This window comes from Paralichthys olivaceus, chromosome 11, assembly GCF_024713975.1.
Source record: "Paralichthys olivaceus isolate ysfri-2021 chromosome 11, ASM2471397v2, whole genome shotgun sequence".
Classification (NCBI taxonomy): Eukaryota; Metazoa; Chordata; class Actinopteri; order Pleuronectiformes; family Paralichthyidae; genus Paralichthys; species Paralichthys olivaceus.
Genome location: NC_091103.1, coordinates 7,472,602 through 7,494,741, shown reverse-complemented (window position 1 = coordinate 7,494,741; position 22,140 = coordinate 7,472,602). Strand labels below are relative to the sequence as shown.

The 22,140-nt window shown below is 40.5% G+C and overlaps 1 protein-coding gene across 1 annotated transcript in view; it reads left to right on the top strand.

Annotated features, from left to right (window-relative positions):
• The first annotated feature begins 1,611 nt into the window (after nt 1-1,611).
• lsamp (limbic system associated membrane protein) overlaps nt 1,612-22,140 on the top strand; it is a 531,736-nt gene continuing 511,207 nt past the window's right edge. Inside the window, exon 1 of the mRNA XM_069534420.1 lies at nt 1,612-1,863. Coding sequence (XP_069390521.1) covers nt 1,800-1,863 — 64 coding nt within the window. The 5' untranslated portion in view covers nt 1,612-1,799. The remainder of the gene's footprint in view (nt 1,864-22,140) is intronic.

The following is a 22,140-nucleotide window of genomic DNA, read 5'->3' as shown; positions in this document are numbered from 1 at the left end:
TGGGGCAGTATCGAGTCCTTGACAGGGTCAGTGGGCACCACAGGGGCACGTCATAAAAAAAAAAAAAAAAAGAAAGTCTTTTGTTCTTGGTTTGTTAACTTTTTCATTCTTTCCATTAATATTTCATCTTAATTGTTGTAAAGTGGTAACTGCCATTGGATTATATATTTTTTAAATGAAATAAAAAATTGTAAATGGAATGAATTATGTTCATCACCATTTAATAATGACAAGCATATAATCGTCACCTTAAATAATCATGTCAAGACACTTGTCCAGTCATTATTTCTGCAGTTCAGTAATCTTTCAAAGATCACCATGTTTTTATCCAGAATAAACCTTTAGAGATTATCATTCATGCCTTCATTTCCTCTAGTTTGAATTTTCGCAATTCTCTCTTCACCTGCCTGAGCCAGAAAAGTCGATTTAAATTATTGCTCGTCCAAAATGCAGCAGCCAGACTCCTCAACAAATTGCTAAAAGAGAGGTTGTTATTCCAATTTCAGTTTCTCTCCGTCCGGTTACTTTTAAATTTGATTTTAAGATTTTGTTGCTGACTTTTAAGGCCCGTTCTGACTTGAGGTCCTCAGTGGAGGCTCACCATTCATTTTCCCAGCTGAGGACCAAAGGTGGCCAAGCCTTTTTCTGTCAGGCCTTTGGAGCAATTTCTCCCTGAGGAGCTCCTTCTGGAAAACTCCTTATCCTCCACTAAATCTCTCTTACAGTCATATTTGTACAGGTGGGCTTCCTCCTAGTTCTGATCTTATCATCTGCTTCAATCATTTTGTTGTGATTTGACCCTTTTGTCGTTTTTTATTTCTGTATCTGTGCTCTTTTGCCTTGTGATCTTCAAATTGAAGATACATTCTTTTGAGTGAAATAGTTTATTGTTGTGTAGTTTTAATTGTTTCCTATTGTTTACCTTAAAATTTTCATTTTCAATTTGGACAGCACCTTGTAACAGTGTTTTGAATGGTGCGATATAGAAATATATTTTATTGGATTATTAATAAAAAGTGGATTTGTTAGTCGCCAGATGCATTGACTGCTTTCTTTCTGCTTTTTTCTGCAGTGAGAAAATGTGGTTTGTGTTAGTTTTGCACAGGTTTCCCCAAACCTCTAAACAAGTCACGTATATGGAGCCTTGTGCCCACAAGTTATAATCTTGTTGCTCTTGCACAGAGACTCGGGATTGTCAGGAATCATTTGCTGCATATACTGAAGGACAAAAGGCTCACCCCACAGAAGGACTATGTTTAAATCATATTACCTGAGAAATAAATGAAGTCTTACAAGCTTTAAATGCAAATATAAACTCTGTGTGCAAAACTTGTTCCTACAAGATAACAATGTTTAATAATGTTAAATTGTGCGCACTTCAGGGGCTATATTGCTGTTTTCTTGTTGTACCCTTTTATTTAATAAAGCACTTTGGTCAAATGTGAAATATAAATGTTTATCTATTGACAGATATCTCCATGACAACTTTGATTAACCTGGATTTATTCGAAACAACACCTCATCATTTTTCTGTCTGACCACTAGGTGGCAGGCCAGGCCAAACTATGAGCCGCATGGAGGAGTCCAGCGTTTGCTCCTCCAGCACCTGGTGCGCGTCCTCGTCGACTGCTGCTGCTGAGACGCGTCACTTTGAGACATTATTTCCTGAGGAGAGGTCTTTAGCTGCGAGGTCAAGCTTTTACCTGTGGACAGACAGAGACCCTCGTCAGGAGACCACCGAGCCCCCACCCGGATCAGCGCTGAACTGTTGGACCTGGTAAAAAAAAAAAAGGACAGCCATGCATTACTTCTGGATTTACAGCGTTTGGATCCCCAGCGTCGCTTTCCTCTTCGGATTTCAAGGCAAGGATCGACTGCTTTCATCAATTTATTGGAGATTTGAACAGAGATGAGGATGCATGTGTTGCATAATGCATCTGGAAGTGCATTTGATTTTGTTTGGGGGGGGGGTATTGATCACCTGATTACCTGGTAGTTGCTGTGGATCAGACTCAGGTTAATGATTGGCTCCACGAGTTCAGGCTGTTGCGCTTCGTGCCTGAAATGTCAAAATGTTGGAACAGAGCTCAGCTGAGGTGCAACATTAAACTTCATGTGTGTGAGGAGGAGGAGGAGGAGGAGTGCAGGGATGGTGAATGCGCGCCTGCACAGGCACTGATGAGGAGTGCTATTGAGTAGTTCAGATTAAATGAAGGCACTTTTTTAAATGTTGAGAGCAGGTAAATGACAGCCAGACAATAATCTGTTGTATTTTGAAAGAGCCTCATTTAGCAGCAGTCATCCTCCTGTAGAGAGCAGAGCTGTGAAGCTGAAGGCTCTCCTGTCACTGGGCTGCTTTGTCATTCCTTTAGTACAGGTTGACATTTAGTTGTCATACTAAACCTTACTATATTCTTGTGGGGAAAAATGCTCCTGGTCAACCACCTCTTTCGAGTTTGTCTGCCAACTTCTTAAGAGGTTCATGAATACCTCACCCGAGTTGGTCAAGTGCCAGTCATCAGCTTGTCAAACCATCTGCACCAGTTTTTGCTTTAATGGTTGAGATGGTGACATGTCCAGGGTGCAGCTTCTGTCTTGTTTGGCCCACCAACATCTAGGATTGGGTATCGTTTTGTTTTTTCTGATAACAGTGCAAAATCTCTACTTTTAAAGAGGTGACCGAGCCCATATGGTGCCAGAACCAATACGTTTTTCTTGATAATATCACAAAATTATTCAGGCAAATTACAAGGTGAAATTAAACACATTATCGGTTAACAGTTTAGAGAATAAACTAATTACTACTATCCACTTAATATACAAATATAAATGTGTGGAAAAAAATATGCATGATACATTATAAATAAAACCTAACCACTATAATTTTACACTAAATAACAGTTTCGGTGCTTAATCCAGCAAAGTACTCCAGCTCCAAACTCGTCACCAATTGTGTCCCAACCCGCTAGAGTCTGGGACGCCCACGCTGCCTGGCTGATGTGCTTGTCATGAGGTTACACAAAAAGTCAAACATGGAGCATCTCTCTACTTTCAAATAAGAGTGCGGATACTTGTCCTGAGTGGTCGGGACACGACAGGCCAAGTCAGGTTGGACCTTTTGAATGCCTGTTGGGTTCGGGCAGGGCCTCGGTTAAGTTTCTCTCTGGTACATAAACAGAAAAATGAGGCCCAAGCTTCACTCTATTTCAAATGTACCACAGTTGCTTCATTAAGTTTGTCAATTTCCTCCCTTTTAAAGGAATTGCATTCACACATCTGCTGCACCTCCAAGTGCTGGAATCCCTTTGTTTGAAATACAGCCACACTTTTGACTGTCAAGCTTTGGGCATTTTGTTGTTTGAGTCAAGTTTGCAGTAGCCACTAGCTAACTGTCGGCTAACGTTCCCTGGTGCCAGAGCTCAGGACACCCAACCTTCGATACCCAACCCTTGTCATAAACCTTACTTGCTGTTGAAAACAAAAGTCTGCTGGTCAACCACCTCAAGTGTGCCAACAACTTAACAGGCTCAGGAATACTTCACACACGTTGGTCAAGTGTGAGTCATCAGCTGGTCATCTGCATCAGTTTTTGCTTATAATAGTTAAGATGGTGACATGTCCAGGGTTTACCCAGCCTCTCAGCCAATGTCAGCTGGGATTGGCTCCTGCGTCCAATGCGACCCTGCAAATGATGAGTGGTAAAGAAAATGGATAGATGCTGATTCTATTCATACTAGACTTGTTTGGTCCATTGGCATCAAACAAGTTTTCCTCATGAACAGAGGCTTCTGGGGAACTCCCAGTCAACTATAGTGTAAGAGTGTAAAGGATTCACTGGTTTGAATCCTCTTATAGCAATGTGGAGAACACTAATTGTATGTGGATATGTTAAAAAAAAAAAAACACTCACCAAAACAAGAAAATCAAGTAATTACTAGATTTTCCTCGAGCCTGTCAGTCTTATTTAGCCTTGGCTGAATCTCGTCTGCTTTTCATTGACACGGTCTGACCTCACAGATCCTTTCACTCGACTAATAGAGCTGATTTGGTTCAATCCAGGGAGCTGAGAGTTGAATCAATTGTCTCTCAGGGACACACTATACCTGGGACCTGCGTAAGCCGTGACCGAGCATATTGGATTCACTTTAACGCTGCTCTGATGCTGGCAGGCTGCCTGGATGGTGTGAGTTGCCAGATGGGGAGGAGGAGAGGGAGCGTGGGAGGCAGTGTGAGAGGGGGGAGGATGCAATGAGAAAAACAGGATGCAGGAAGAGCGAAAACCGATGAGTGAGAATAAGTTGAATTTAGGTTCATGTGGGAAAAACCTCTTCTGTTTTGCTTCCATTTGTTATTGGACATCAGTAAATGATGCTCTCCAGCCTCCGTCCATTGTTCTATCATTCTACGAGCTACTCTTGTGCCAAATCTATAAATTAATTGTTACCACTGGTGTTTCATCAAAAAGCAGATGGTGATAAACTGTCCTCTCACAATGAATTAGTACTGGAAACTTTCCTTACTCTCCTCTCTGAGCTTTCTTCGCCCACACGTCTTCTTTTCATTCAGATCACGTTGAGCTTGCTGCCTGTTGTGAATTTTAAAGTGAAGTTTTAACAAGATTTCTCATCTGACTGCCTCCTTTCTCTGATCCCGGTTAACTCCTAGAAACAGAACACTCACATTCTTCCATCAGATCATCACACAGTCGTCTTGGTCAGTAGACATCCGTTGACTTCGGTCATGTGATCAGTCAGTGAACTGTGGCATCTGCTGATGAGCCTGGTTGCTGGGAGATGCATCCCTGATCCAGAGAGGATGAGAGCTGTCACTCAGAGCTTCAACACAACTGGGATTCAGCAGCTGCCTCTGCTTCCTTCTGGCTGCAGTCTTCTCCATCTTCTACAGCTCAGCAGCTCATGTGTGTGTCTGACGGCTTGTAACAGTGAATAACACCTTTTTTACGAATAACCTGGTCAGAAAGAGACCTTTTCTCAAACAGAGCTCCTCAGAGGTGAAGAGATCAGTGATATTTACTTTATATCTTAAAATAATGGCTTCAATAATTTTTGTAGTACTCAAAGTTACAATGTGGAGAATTGAATCCTCGTCATTGCACTGGCTACAATGTGCAGGTATTGGCTCCGTGTCTCTTGTGAATGCACCATAAGAAATAGGAGAGAGTTTAGGTCAGACCGGCTTTTACATGTTCAAAAGGCAGGACAGATGCTGACCTGGTTAATAATCTGGAGGCTATCTCTGGATGAAAAACATCTAGAGCCGATTGGTCATTGATGCAGGTAGAAAACTCACACATCCAGAACCCTGCCTTCCTGGAGAGGATGGTAAAAACATTATGGATTTAACGGGCGACAGTGACAGCTCTAAACTAAAGCAATTGCACAAAGCACTAAATCAGAGATTTTATGTTGTGGAAAATCTGTCAGTATGATGAAACTCTTGCGGGACAATTATGTGAATATATAGTGTGTATATTGGATATATATATACTATAAATTATGCCTTTGTAGGCTATGTATAGTGCCTCTGATGCTGTTTCCCAAATAAAAGTATGCATCATATTTGTGTAAGATCCTGTAACATTTTCATTGGACATGGTTCTTTGGCTTTTTGAGTTTGCTGCATTCTTTTCCCTCAGCTTGTAAACAAATGCATGTATGTACCACAGTCAATGGAGAGGCTCAGAGATTTGTGTTTATGACACTGATAAAAATTTGAATTATCCCTTTTGTGGACCTGAGAGCAATATCTCCATTGTTTTGCTCTGAAGTGTCCCTGTCTTCCTTCTTCTGGCTGCAGCTTTAAACAGCTGATGTGCTGTAGAGGCTGTGCTTCAGTGAGTCTAACATCTTGTAGCTGTCAGAGAATCAGACTCCGGAGCTGGAGAGTAACTGAAAACATCCAGATGTCAATGAGCCTGCACTGTGAGTTATATTAGGGTGTGCTGGTGGATCATATAACTCCACCTGTCTTTTCTTGTCTTACCTAATCACCTCCTTTATAGGGACAAATGAAACAGATTTACAGTGTCCTCGTATGATTTTAAATCAATTATACCTGAACCTTATCTGTTGGTTAAATTTTATACTTCTTTAGAATCATTCGGGTGAAACTCAGTTTATTTCTGTCTGTAGATTGACACGAACAACAGAGAGTTTCCTATTATTTGTAAGAAAAAAATCATCTGCTCGGCGACTGAAACCAAACGAGAGCTGTTTTTATGAGATTTCACAGGAACTCTGCTCTTCAAAGAGCTGCCTTCAAACTTTGATCTTCATATTTCCTCCTCATCTGGGAACAACACTTCCTCCTCTGAGGGTTTAAATTCACTTAATAAGGACAAATGACTGTGTAGTTTTCATTAGTAGCTGCTTCACGCATTTCCTTCACTGGAAACAGATGGAAACAGTTAAAGATACTGCTGGGGACAAATGATCTTCAATCGATTGTCTCTCTGCTGAAATACTTTCATCATATTTAGACATGATTTTGGAAAAGATACAGGCATCTCTTATTTAGTGAAGGTCCACAGCATCTTTCAGCCATTTCAAACAATTAAAATGCTCCTTCTTACTTCAGGCCTCTCTACGTGATACTGAAGTCTTTATTTTCCAGCTCCCACTGTTTTTCTGTGGAAATACCAACAGCAAATGGGAGCAAAGATCTGTCCAGATGTGGATCAGCAAAGGCAGTGAGGATTTGGAAATTGTCCATAAATTTGCTGCTATTTTCTTGACTTTTCGGATTCAGTAAAGGAGGAAGAAAGAGCTAAGATAAATAGACTGCAGGTTGAGAAATACGGAACTGGAAAGAAAAGATGCACCCTGTGGAGGTCTAATAATGTTTTCTATATTATTTTTCAGTTTTTGGAAACTTTAGACCAGTGGTGTAAATTATCACTATCAGTTATATGACATCTTTTGGTTGGGGGTAAATGCTAAATCCTTTCCTCTCAGCGATTTGATAGTTGAATAGAAAAAGTCAAAGGTTTGGTTTTCAGCATCACAGAGAAGCTGAAGGTTCAAAGCAGAGAAACTGACACTGGGATTCTGAGAGAGCTGCCTCCAAACAAAAGACAAAGGGTCATTGTCAGAGTTTTGTGGATCAAGTGCCTCAATACTTTGTGAAAGACCCTGAATCACATTCATTCGTTAGAAAACCAGTTAGTTTTTGTAAAGGTGGTGCATTCTGCAGATGTAAGGGAAGAACAGAGGTTGGTTAATATGAATACTAAGACTACGAGAACAATTTAAAAATCGACAACGCCACCTAGGGGAGGTGGAGCCCTAAAGCACTCTGTAAAGAAAAGGCAATGCAGGTTCTGCAGCTAAACACACATAAAAAATCCTCATCACAACTGTGTTTTCTGCCATGGTGTCCCCTCTCCAGCCCAACATATCCCATGATTCATTGCACTGCAGTAACTGTTTTTAAAGAGGCAATGGCTGCAACAAGTGAGGCGAAAAAAAACCCCCATCTTTTCAACTTTTTTAATCAACGGCAGAACATTTTTGTCTGTGGCTTTGTTGCTAGGCGACAGCTGTAAGGGTGGGACAAGCTGGTGATGCAATAGGAAGACCAGACAGTGTGGCCGGCACAATATTGGGCGGATGCAGCGAACATTGGCTGCGTAGACTGGGTCCTCTTCGTCCTCTGTCGGGCCTGTTGCTCTTTATAAATCTTTCGCTGTGCCAAACCTGTCGCCACTGTGTTGATTGAAGCCTGGGGTTATCTGTGCCTGTGTCATTCAGGGGTAGTAGGAAAAAAACACTCTGGCATGCAGTAAAACACGAATAGAAAATAACATATATGCAAATACACAGCACAAACGGCACAAAGAGTAAACAAAGCGCAGTGATAGGAACCACAGGACAACAACTGTATGTGAAACACAGACAGAAAAAGAAGTGGTGAGATTTCTTCCTTACGCTCACTTCGTGGTGAGGATTGTTTTGGATATCAAGTCATGATCCGAGCAGAGAAAATCCTCCACGCCCCAGAAATAAAAAGAAACAATCAGTCAACAGTCAGATGTAAAAACTTTTCTTTTTTTCCTTTCGCACAGTTAAATACAAACCATTATCACAGTGGGAGCTCTGTACTCAAAATAAAGAGTCTTTACAATGTAGAAACAACCACACACCAATGTACTTTGTAAACTGACTTTATTTGCTTTTCTAGTCTTGATGGCCACTTAAAGCAGAATGGGGGAGATGGGAATTGAACCGCCGGCCCTCTGGTATGAGGATGACCAGCCCACCTCCTGAGCCACAGCCTAACTGTACATTTCTGTGTTGAGAGCGGTCACTGTGAGCAGTAGTTTTTGCAGAAAGAAAACAATTTACAGTGGAATAAAACGGCTCCATGTTGAGATATGATATCCAGGTCATTGTCTGTGGTTTTCTCTGGTACATCATAATGGGAGTTTTCGATAGAAGCAGCTTCCTTAGAAAACAAATGTGTTCCATCAGATCTCACTGAGCTCTGACACAAGGAATGGATAAACAGAGCTGTTTGGATGTGATACACACCATCTTACATTACTGGGTCAATTGTGTATGTTGTGTATCTAAAAGTGTGTTGTGTGTACATCTCATTTTGCCTTCTGAGCACTTTGTCTAGTGTGTGTATATATATATATATATATATATATATATTTATTTTGGCTAAATCCTCTTCCACATTCCGATAACACCATGAATTCACGGAGGAGTTTTTAAATTGGAATAGAAAGCCAGAGTAATGTAACAGAGCTGTTGTCAAAGAAGTGAATGAACTGCCTTTATTTCCAGCTTGAAGCAGCCATAACATCGATGCTTGGTTTTTATTGAATTGAGTTTTTCCTCATTTATTTATTTTTAACCACAGAGGAAATTACAGCAAAAACCATATGTCAGAAATAAAGTTTCTGTTCATATTGGATTCAAATATCTACTTTTGCACAAGAAACCAATGCATCAAATCAAATGAGACTGATTTAGAGCAACGCTTTGTAACTTTTCATTATCAACAGCGCCATCTGCAGCCACATGTGATTAATTCTGTCGGGCTCTGTGTCCGAGCGATCGTTACCCATGATCCCTGGCTTCCTGAACCAGAAGTGCTGCCAAACTCTGTTGAGAATTCCTTATATTTTGAAAGTTTCCTCGCTGAATAATGGAGATAAATTCTGGTTTTAAATGATTTTTTAACATATCTAAAGCTCAGCATTACTCTTGAAACTTACTTGGCTGGATTCACGACTATCCGTCAGGAACAGAGTGCAAGAACAGATTTAGGGTTGAGGCGCCTCATACTCGCTCTCCCCCAGTGGTTGTACTATCAAGGTTATTGTGTCAAAGTTGAAGTTGTTTAAAGTTGCGTAGCATTTGACACACAACACCACCACAGGTTATATGTGTGTAGTAGAAAAAAAAGGAGAAGTAAATAAAACATTGTCACTTGCTGATGTTTGTCCTTTGTTGGTCACAACGGGGTGTTGGTTAAGTTTCATACTGAGAATTAATTTAGTTTGTGTCTGGTCTCCTCTGGTTTCTGTCTCATTGATATGATCAAATATGAACTGCCACATTCACTCTTCAGCCAAACACCATGGAGACACAAAGCTGCATGACAGAAGTAGTTTAGAGACGCTCCTCCTCGCTCTCACTCCATCTTTTCCTCTTTGTTGCACGACAGAAAATGTTTCCTCTATAGTTCATTTCTCTGTGGATACAGTTTCAATGTCAAGTTTACTTCAAATACCAATCAGAACAAGGGTATAGTGAAATCCATAGGATTAAACTGATTCCTCTCTCAATCCAAACTGATGGGAGGCTGATGATTTTAATAACTTTTGCTGACTGAAGCTCTTAATCCGTCTCTTCTAGCATCACTGTGATAATGATTATTAAACAACACTTGGTGTGTGTGTGTACTGAGTGTGAACCCATAGTTTCAATTATTTAACTGTCTGCTTGCTCCCATAAAGATTTAGATTAGCTACATTAGCCACTTTTCTTATAAGCACTCTGTGTATGAGTCAGTGCATTATCCTCTCTGGGAATCTATTCATCTCCTCATTAGATTTCTACCCATGCATCTTGGATTGTGGTGGCTTTAGAGCTCAGAGTCCATCCTGACAAAAGCGCTCATGAACACAAATAAACATGTGCACACACGCCAAACTCCGTGAGTCTGTGTCCGTAACGATGGGTCGATGTTACAATGCATTCACACATGGTGAATATTTAGAAAGACATTTTTCGAGGGTTGATGGAGTCTGAGGTTTCACAGGGGGGACACTACTGGCCTGCTCCACCACTACTGATTGTCATTTTTAGAAACAAGAAATTAAAAAAAAGTCCGTGAAGGGATTTATTGTGCAGGGAGACGAGCCCACACGTGGATATGTGTTGTGTAAGGACATCAGGGGTGCTTTAAAGATGTTAATGACACACTTTCACTAAGATCTCTCAACAGCCACACGTTTATCCGACATTAATTAGACTGATATTTGACAAATACCTCTTACAGCCAACACCAGCTTAGCCACAATTTACGCTTCTGTGTCAAGAAGAAATCCAGGGCCTTGCTTATTGTGACTGATTAAGTGAGAGAAAAATTCTGCTTCAGTGGAGCAGGCTTGTAATTCGATATACACTCGTTCCACGAGAGGTAAAAAGGTTTCGATTTACATAATATTTCTGTTGGAATCTCTTTTAGTTTGTCATTTTAAGCAAAACCCAATTTTTTTTTTTTTATTCATTTTTTTTTATTTTATTCAACACTTTGCCTTTGTGTGGTTGTGTTTTTTTTATGTGGCTGATTTCAGGACGAACACACTCTTCACACAAATTCTCAGTCCACTACCACTTGTATGGAGTTATAACAATAAGCCTCTCACAGTAAATCATAGTCTATAATAGGATGTCAATATGAAAACGTCAAGTAGTCTTTTTTTGACATGATTCAAATTGAGATGTCTGTCCCATATGTCCCTTTGTGTGAAGGAAATATGGATAAAATCCTGCATTTATCTGAAGATGGTAATGGGACAAAATCATTCTCCAACTGAAGGAAACGTTTGACTCTTCCACTATCTGATTTCTAATAAATAAATTCTCACCTCATTTTAATTAAAGAAAGAGCTTCATTTTCTAACAGCTCAGTTTCTACTCACACTAATGTGAAGCTGAACATGAACGTGACTACAAATCAATGTTGTCTGGGCTCAGTCCATTGAGCCTCCACAGCTAAGTGAGCATGTGGCTGTTAGTCAACTTCTGCTGCACTAATGTGATGAGAAACAATGGCTGTCAATAAATGAGGAAAAGTCTGGAGTGGAAACATTGATTAAGTCACTAATCAACCAAAGTTCAATTAAGCGACATGGTGCATATTTAAATATAAGAAAGACACAATAATAATAATGTCTTAAGAGATTTGATGTTTTCTAAAACAACTGATAACTTTGTATCATTATTTTTAATAAATCATATGATTGTGATTTGCATGTTTAAGATATTTTTTGTCATTTTAATCATCCCGTCCCTGAGTAGATCCAGTGTATCTGAATGATTAAAGTGTGCAGTGATGTTTCTGCAAGAGACCTTTCCTGTGGACTGAGCACTAATATGATTATGGAGACTCCACAGAGAGTCCATTCACTCACCAGTAATCCAGAGCCACATCAGTGCTCAGTCCTCTCTCCTCTGCGGAGCCTCTTTTGAAATATAAACCAGTTTAATCAATCTCTATTTATTAATCATGTTTCATAGATCAAATGTTGTGCAGGGCACTTCAGAAATATTCAGAGAGCAAAGAAGATGAAGAGGAATATGAAATGCCTCTTCCTCTAAATCAGCTTGAGTGAGAGCTGGAGGAAGATGTGTCAGAGCTGCTGGGAGCTCCGAGCTGCTCGTCACAATCATCCACTCCACTGGGTTGTAGAAAGCTGCACTGAGCTCCACTTTATACACACGGACACCAGAATCAGCCTCAGCTTATCTATTCATACATTTATTATATTATAAATATTCTGACATTGACTAACAGTTTGTAGTGTTAACAGGCAATCCAGACAAGTGTTGTTTTGATATTGCAAATGTTGTCGGTGTTTGAAAAATTAAATCATGTTGATGTTCTTAGTGAAGACATTGAATGTCCCTGGTAAATCTTCCCCCTCTCTGCCCGGAGAGAAGGTCAAACTCTGCACTGAGCCACATAAAATACAAAATCTTGAGTTTCTGTTGACAAGAGGCATCAACACTAAGAAATGCTGCAGGAGGGGAGATTTTGATCATTTTCTTGACTGAATGATGGAGGTGTTAAACAATGAAGTTAGAATTTCTGATGTTGAATTCGTAGTTTATATGTTTTCTTTTCAGGTACTCTAAATGTGTTAACCCCAAGAAAACTGATATTCAGTGGCTTTAGGAGACTGTTGTTCACATGATCCTTTTTAGATTTAAATGAAATTAATCTAAAATACAAACTATAATTGTCAGAACATTCATTCTGCAACAGAAAGCCACGGCCCCTGTTTTCATGATACCATGAAATCCTGTTGATTTGAACCAAAAATTGACATAGCTCAAATATTAAGTATTAAGAACATTTTTCATGTGGGTTTAGAAAATCTTATGGATTAATACGTTTTATTTTTTTAACATTTGGTGAAAAAAATGTCTCTATTTTTGTATTTTCTTAAATGTATTGCACAGTTTCAGTGCTAATATAATTCAGCGTCGTTAACTGACAGTCCATAGGGGTATATTGGTGCAAAGGGTTTCTGTTAACCTGATTATGCTAATGTGGATTACAGGAAATGGAGGAAAGCATCATGAGCTCTTAACAAAAGACAATACAAGATGAGCAGATGACATTAATGTGTAGATGAAAACAATAAAGTGGATGAGGACAAGGTTTAGAGCAGATCTGTGGCTCAGAGGAGGAGATTGATGAAATTACTAGACCGGGAAATATATGTTGATCACAGGGAGCAACAAGGACACAGTTGTCATGTGTTATTTCTCCTGCTTATCCTGATTTGTACCATTCTTCCTTTAGTCCGAGGTGACTCCTGAAAGTCCTTCATCAGATTATTAAGTATTATTCAGTCTCCAGAGGAGGTGAGAGATGAGGACAGAGGCAATACAACAGATACAGAAAAAAAGATGTTGCCACCCTCAAATGAGAGTTCTTTTATTCTTTCTCTTTTTCTGACCACAGGCCTTTTTAAAATGAATGCTGATAAGCACTAGCAGCTATTTATATGGTAATTCACCAAAGAAACACATGAGACAATCAAACACCTACAGTCATAGAATGGAAATGAGATGTTTTGCGTTACTCAGGTGAATGTTTGGTACTTTTTTCCCCACAACTGTTTGAATAACTGTAATGATATTCGGGCAGGGTTTGATGTGTGACATCTTTATACTCCACAGATTCTTCCCAGGTCTTATTAATCCTGACTCTGTCATTATTATTGAAGTGTCTGTCAGTGTTCAAATTCACCAATCGCTCTACATGTCCTCTGGACTCATTTATGACACTTAGCTTGTTTGTAATGGCGTTGTGTGAACTGCAAGCAGAACAGGTGCAGAGTGCAGCAATATGTAACCTCTTCCAGCACGAGTTTATCCATGCATGAAATGAACTACGTAACACTTGAGATGGAATCTCAACTGCTAAGGATGCCCGAGGAATATATTACTGTATTCTCTATAAGAAGCTTTCAGTTCAGCTTCAGACAGGTTGAATGTGGAATAACTCACCTGACACCAGTGAGATTTTTCTAACATATTATCCAGATTCACTTCTCCTTTGTGTCAGGCCATCAGCAACACAATATATATTTGATGGGATGCTTTTGCAAACTGATTCCCTTTCTAACAGCTTTGAGTTACTTTTAGTGATTGTGCAGAAGACCATATCGCACATTTGACTGACCTTCAGACGTTCTCCACGAAGTACATTGGATTGAGATCAGCAGGCATCTTGGAGTGAAGTGAAGTGATCTCAGGTCTGATATTAGGGCTATAGAGGACGTAGGAAGATATTAACTTATCGTCTCCATCCTGACAATGTGGACTATTGATTTCAACAGCAGAAGATCAGCTAACCTGATGGAGCGTATCTGTCTTGAAATGTTCGACTTAGCAGAGACTTAAGTGGTTCAGCCATAGTTTTACCACAATTAGAAAACTTCTGGGGTTTGATTATTGGTATATAAAAACCAGTGGACATGGAGTCGAGGAGAAGGACCGAGGATCACATGGATGTTCAAATCTAAAATAAGGGGACTTTCACATCTTCCTAGTCTGGGCTTTCCAGTTTAGTCCAAACAGAAATAACAGATGAGTAAGGTGCCTCAGACCGAGGTCTGGACCAATGGACCAAAATTTGATTCCTCCAAAAGAGGCGGTCTCAATGCGGATGAAACTCAAACATTATTTGGTTTGTTTTCAGTGTGAATTTTTAAATTTGTTTTATCAAAGTTGTTTTGCTCCTCAGACTGTGGCTTCAGTTCAGTCTTTTAGCAGCTATCAGCGTGAATAGAAAACACATTACTTTCTGGTGTTTGACATTATCTCTGTTAAGGTGTCCATCAAACAGAGCATCCTAACAGAGATAACGTCAGGGGAGGAACACGCACTCTTATCTTTACAGTTTGAAGCAGATCTACAGCAGAACACTAGGTCTAGCCGTAATTCCAATTAGACCATTAACTGTTAGCTGTAACCATTGATTCCCACAGGAAATTAGTCAAGTTGTCTGATTAGAGCTGTTGGTCTTTATTTTGTGGATTGAACTGGTGGAATATCTATGTTATTGTCTTAGCAACAACTGATGGAGTAACAGCTATGTTTGTATGTATATGTTCCATATCCACTGTTCTTTTCATTGGACAATGAATTGAGATGAAGCATTAGTAACAGTGACAGGTCTCTAGCCACTGACTCACGGTTCAGTCTCCACAGGTTGTGACCTCAGGCTCTGTTGTTCTAATGTCATGTGTCGTGCTGGCAGAGTCAGGAGACGCTCCAGGAGTGGATGTGACCCACAATGAGGTTAACAGAGACACAGCAGGCAGGAGGCCGAGAGAGAGCAACACAACACAGTCCACTGCCAAGGTTACACACCTACACTACACACACTCTGCTACACTGCCAGAGGTTACTCAGCTACTTGGTGAAAAGATTCCCTTGGAAGCAGCTGACTGGTTGTAACAACCCCTGGCTCTGACAAAGGACAAGGAGCAGCCCGTCACAGCAGGAGAGGCCAGGATGAGAACAGTGAGGAAGCAAAGAGCCGCAATCTGTCCTACGGGTAAAATACAAGACTGGAACAGGCGGTGATAGAGCGTTAAACAGACCATATTATGCTTTCTAGGGTTTTACTTTCCTTTAGTGAGACATATAGCTTTCTATGTGAATGTAAAATGTCTGATAACAAAGGAGAAAATCTGGAGCAAAGGGAGTTCTTCACTCCACAGAAACCTGTCCTCGTCCTTGAGTAGCAGAAACATATTTTTTGCTGGGTTTTTTTTCGGTAAAGCATCTTTGTCATTAAGTAACATGCTCACCTAACTTCAGCTTTTACTGTGATAATTAATATTAAATATAAGCAACAAAACAAACACATACTCCTGTGAAATGTCCTTCTCCGGTCTCGTGCGTTAAGGTGATTCAGGTCTATCGATTGGTTCATTCCAATTTTCAGTAACAGACTTAGCCTAGAATTGGTTAGACAAAACCAACACTACTGATAGCATAGCTACAGCGCTGTTCCCAGATCAGCATTAAGCCTATGGCTGAAGGTGTGACATTGCTAAAGCATGTTTTAATTTTCTAACCTGTCATAAAGTGTAGACCAGCTGACCAGTCAGAGCAGATTGGACATTTTGGTGAGCACAGAGAAAAAACCATAGCTGTGACTCAATTCAGGGGCGGCATCTGTTGGAGGCTTCATTTTAAGACCTATTGCATCACAACTGCACAACCTGGATGTCCACTTTCAAAGCTTCTGAAAATCATTTCTTTCATCCCAGAGAATCAAAGGCTTCCACAGGTAGATTTGCGCTTTGGTGACGAAAGGTTTCTCAATGACCCAATGGCGCCGACAAGGAATGAGATGTCAAACGCTCAAGTATAACGCTTGAACTCAGCCGATCAGCTAATGGTACAAATGGTAACAAATCATGGGGCATTTAAACTTTCTTGTCATGTGCCATTGGTGGGCAAGGTGTGGTACAAGCTAGTGAGGCTGATTATGGGAATTCTTCAAGACCGTCTCATTTGGGATCAACTTTCAAAGACAGTCCACACGCTCATAAAGGACGACCCTGGATTTGGACAAAGCTGATGTGACTTTTCTGATACATGTTCTGAGTGGCTGACCAATCCCAAAAGAGTAGGCCAGCTGACCAATAAAAGCAGATTAGGATTTTGAGTGGGCGGAGCCAGAGCTAAAATGCAGTGTTTCAGATAGATAGCGCTGCAGCAGTTTACAGTATGAGACAAATAATACATATTTTGAACACAACTTGTAAAACAATTCTAATACAACCTAAATGTATGACCCTGTAATTGGCCAAAATGTGAACACTTTAACAAGACAACCTGACACAGTGGATGTGACTCAGTCCCAGAAGAGAGAGACTGGTGAGAGAGGGGAAAGAGAGAGAGTGGGTCACATCTTTTATTCAGCACTGTAGAGACCTTACATATAACTCAGTTCTGTGTCAAGTATTTCGTCATTACATGTAGGAAATATATTTTCAATTGCAGCAGAGATTGATCCTGAAAACCAGCCCTGAAGCTGACTTTGTCATTAATGCATTCTAGAAAATAAAGACAGCTTTCATCAGGTTTCCAGCCTTTGAAGGATCCTAACTCCTCACTGTCACTTTTGACCGACAGCAGACGTGTAAATATTAAACAAGGTGAAAATCTCAAAATAAAAACTTTGAAATCATCTGCACAGTTCTGCATCTTTCTTCTGTCCGTATGCGAGACATGGACAGAGAAACAGATCCATCTCTACAGAGCTACATGTCTCAGAATCCTGACATCATCCAGTGTTTTTTGATGTAAACAAGTGTAATCCTCTGTCACCTCTTTGAGCCTTTCAGGAGGAAACACTGACAAACTGACTGATTCACTGACTCCAGCTTTAATAATGACACAAGCTGTTCACAGAACAATGAACATCTTTGGTGAATAACAGAAGCTGATGTTTGTGATGTGTTTACAGTCTAATCTTCAGTGCAGCTCTCTTCACTGGAAGTGAATCAGTCTATGTGCTGGTTCAGAGAAGCCACACTGCTCAATTTCCACTGGTAGACAAATAGAAGAAAAACAATGAACTGAAAGAAGAAAGAAAAGGAAAATAAAAAAACAGTTGTTAGATTTAGTCCAGTTGGCTCCGTCAAAGAAGATAGATCTCACAGTAACAGCATGTCCACAGCGGTCAGCAGTATCTGTACAGTAACAGTGTGAGACAGGGAGAACAAGCCCAATGTCTTGGCAGTTATTATGATCAGGTCAATACAAAAAAACCGAACACTTGAACCCTGTTAACTTCCCCTTCAGCAGGAAGCTGTTGGAATCATAGAGCCTGAAATGTTGGAGCTTTAGTTCGCTGTGAAGAGGCATACGCTCTTACTGTCAGTTACGTGAGATTTTCTTCACATTAGACGTCAACATTGAAAAAGTTTAACTCATGACTTGTAATATCCAAAAGCCAGGACTGAAAACATTTATTGTATTTTGTTTAACCCATTAAAATGCATTTGAAATGCAAACAGCAGGGATTTACTGAACAGAACTAAACTACATGGACAGAAATCCGCCCCCTCTCTTTTATTAGATGATATCAGACTGACAGGAAGGAGGGTGAACGTCCATCATCAGCTGTAACTTTTGGACTTTAGTATGAAAAGTTAAGTGTGAACGTCAGTTTCCTTCTAGCTACAGCTTTGCCTTCATGAGCTCACACTGACTGAAAAAGGTTGAATTTGAACCGTTTGTTTGCTAACAGCGATGATGGATGTGATGTGATGGAACAAGCACTGTTTCTTTCTCCCTGCTCTAGAAAGAATCAGACAAGAGGTGGTGGTGGAGCAGAACCATGAACGGCCTCCAGGAGTAGAGAGAAAGTCAAAGTAAAGCTAAGTAGTGGCTAAAGCCATAAATAACACTGCAGCGTCCTGCAGTTGACGTGATGAGAGCTGATACGTAGCTTCAGGTGCAGCCCCTTCCCATTCCAGCCGTGCCTGTGCACACGGACGTCATGTTGCTTTGTCCCATGATACTTCACTGTCTCCATTTCCAGCAAAGAGCTCTGCACAAGCAGGCGCAGCAGGAGCTGAACTCCACAGGCCTCCCCCACGACTCAGCAATAAATAGTTATAACAATGCTTGAATAATATGATTTTATTATGAAAAAATATTATTTGTAGAAAAGAATGATTTTTGGTGCAGAATGTAATTTATTTTCAGATTAAACTCGTCCTGAGAATTGAACGTGCATTATCACTCTGTTGTTAAACTCTCTATTAAACTCAAATCTCAAAATCGATTTTGCAGTTTGCTGTGTTGATGCTGTTTTCATTGTGAAATCATTGGTTTCGTGCAGGAAAGCAGCAGCTTCAATGTTACAGCATTGCTCGTGTTAAAAATTCATCCCTAGACATGTCACGTCTCACACCATAGGAACAGTGATTTTGTTTAAAAGGTCTTTTTAAAATCTTGTTTAGCCTTTTTTTCCCAAACTGTCTTCACTCTTTGTTTTTAATGATGTGAAAAAGCTGCGCTGAGAATGAAAAGACAGTAGTTTCACACCCATTAACAGACGTCTGAACTTCGATGACTTAAAAAAAGCGAATCCTTTAAAAAAAGAGCAAAGAAAAACAAACAAAAATATCTTGAATTAAAAATATTTTTAGAGCAAAGAAAGTTTGACAGGCTTTTCACAACATGACTGTGTACTCTGTGTGACCTTCAGTTAATTTCAAGTTAACACTAAACTGACTCTTGCTCTTATTGTTTAAGCACATTTTCTTTTACGTATGTCTCACGTGTAGTTTTTGTCTGATGGATAAAAATAAACTTCACTTCACAGAATAAGTGAAAGTGTTTCCTTTTCACTGTTCTAAAGAATAAAATGTGTCTCCCTCGCTTTAACATTAACACTGTGTCACAGTGACAGAAACTAGTAAAATGTGCTGAAGAGAAAAAGGAGTGAAGAAAGTGTTAGCTCAGGGTTTTGGTTTATTGGACTTTGTTTCTTCTTAGTTTGATGCTCATGCAGATTCCATGAAGGTCTCCAGCTACCAGTTGTCTCTTCTCTGCAAGCTTTGCACATTTTCTACACAGACGCAGTTTGCATCATTCGTGTAGTAAGGGGAGCAGTTTGACAGATAGTGTGTTATCATGGGAGAGAGGCCCAGATACTGAATCATTAAAATGAGTTATGTGACTAACAATCCACTCAGTGAAATTCCACCAGAGCCCTTAACAGTCAATTCAGCAGCCGTATCCTTAGGTGGCTACATATGAGGACTTATCACGTCACAGCAGATGGACTAAGCTGCCCTACTTTGAAGGCTCTTTCAAATTTGGCCGACAAATGAGTCCTGGCCCAACCTATCCCACGATTCATTGCACCTCTGTTTGTCAAAGAGTTAATGGTGCTGGCTTGCAAAGAGATGTCCAATGCTGGAGTATTGTGCTTCAACTCTACCAAATAGCTACCGTCATGGTGCACATGTTAAAAGACCAAGGGGCATTCAAACGTTCTTGCCGTGTCCAACTGCAGCTCTGTTGCTAGGTGAAAGCTATAAGGACAGGACCAGCTGGTAAAATTGATTATGGAAAGCCTCTGCAGACCAGACCGCCCCTGAATCGTGATACAGCTGAAGTCTGGTTTACCACAGACAGAACGTGTATTTGCTGGAGGACAGTGACCACAAAAACGACAAAGTGTGTTGTTTTGTATTTGTCAAGCTGATGCTCTACATTGATGGAACATTTCCATTTCATTGTCAAATTAAATTCTATGATTGCTATAGGAGCCTGCAACACAGAGGTCACAAACCCCCTAACGAGGCCCCACGCCTCTAACTTCCTTCCAAAAGATTGATAATGTTAAAGGTTTAGCTTGAAGACTAGAATATCTATCATGTCCCTTGGGTATCTTGGGGGGGTTTGGTTTGTTTTGATGCAGGGCCCCCCAGGTCCTTTTTGGTTGGGGCCCCAGAAGTCCTGCTTCTGCCTTCCACATACAGTGACTGTTGTTTGTCCCCAGGAGAAGCAGAAACAAACAGAGAGATGAGTCCATCCACCGCTTGTGCGTCCACTTCAGGCTGAGTCTCTGGGCTCTGAGCCACATGATGATGAGCAGGGAAGGAGAGGCAGCTGTGAGAGTAACAGAGGACAGAGCGTGATGATTATGTGGGTTTTATATACCATCTATAATCAATAGAAACACATCTGATTTAGTATTTAACTCTTGTACATTTTGTCTGTGAGGCCTGTTGGGTTCAAACAACAGTATCTGATATTTGTTTCCACAGCAGGATTAATTAGGAGAAAGCTGCATGTGTTCGTTCAGAGCCACTGACAGTATCATATGTAGGAATCCAGCCAAAAAAAGAAGCCCCTCCGCTCTCTGTCATCCTGTCTGTGTGTGTCGGTATCATGACGTCCAGCAGCTCTGTTTATCCCGCAGGAGGTTTGAACATGTCCGTGCACAGAAGTGACATCTTCCCTCATCTGTTGTCTCGTTTTCTACTGTCAATGGTAAACATGTGCAGCTTCTAGCTCTGGTTGCTGCCAGTGCATAAGACAGATCTGCTGCTGTGACTGTGATCAGGGCCCAGCAGGTTACAAGGCGGACTCAAAGTGCTGCATCAGTCAGGATCAATGATAAAAGTGCAAACAAGAGACAAACCCACGGAGAGAAGCTGAAAAAAGAGAAAGATGCGCAGTCTTTCTTTAATGAAGGAAGTCATTTGTTTCCACTGGAGAAATTTCTCAGTGAAATCTCTGGCTTCTCTCCTCTGTTCGGCACGATGGCTCACAGATGATCACGCTGTGTTGATATTGTTCCGCATGAGTGATGCATTGACATTCAATGAGCCTTTCGACTCATTTAGACAAACTGGATCTTCTCACACACACACACACACACACACACACACACACACTGTTGTCATCACATCCTCATGTTTATGTTTCTTCTACTTTTTGTGTGAAATTTGATGTTCTTTGGGATTCTATTACAGAGAGAGAGAGTTGATGATAGGTCTGACTGTCCTCATGGATGTTGAAAAGTGTATTGGAGGATGGCGTGAGCCTGAAACACTGTTTTTTCACAGTGAGATAAATAATTAGTCTTGGCGTAGGTTCGCACTCTAACAGCACCCTTCTTATTTTCCTTGTGTTTGGCTTTTGGTTTTGTGTCTCTGTTCTTTGATCATTGAGTTCAGCGATGTGTTTTTTTCTGTTCCTCCACATTCAGTCCTATTTTATTTTGTTACTTATTCTTGCGTTTCATTTCCTGTCTCTGTCTGCTGTCCCTTCTTCACTGATCATCTGCCCTAACTTGATTCTTTGCTCCTCGTTAACTTATATTTAAATCAGCACCCCATCATGTTAGTTTCATGTTTTGTTTTTCGACCTCGCCTTTTTGCCTAAGTGTACTGAACCATTCTAGTTTTTTTAAGAATGTGTTTTGAATCTGTCCTTGAGTGTCCTCATCTGCATTAGGGTCCTCACCTTGCTCCCTTCATAACTGTGTGTGTGTGTGTGTGTGTGTGTGTGTGTGTGTGTGTGTGTGCGCATACATCTTTGTCTCTCAGTTTTGTGATTTTGCTTCCTAAAAACTTTTTTGTTTTTCAAGGAGACATATTTGTCTGTTGATTTCTTTAGTTGTTGGACTCAGTGACTTGATTCTCTGTTCAAACACTGAATGTCTGAAGTTTGAAATCACATTAATGTCCTTTAACAAGCAGTTTTATGTAAATCTAATATATGTAGGCCAGAGCCCTGCAGTGCTCAGTTAAAATGAAGGACACATCCCCACATGATGTGAAGTGTTAATTCTCTGTGAGGCAGAGGGATGATGTGTGTC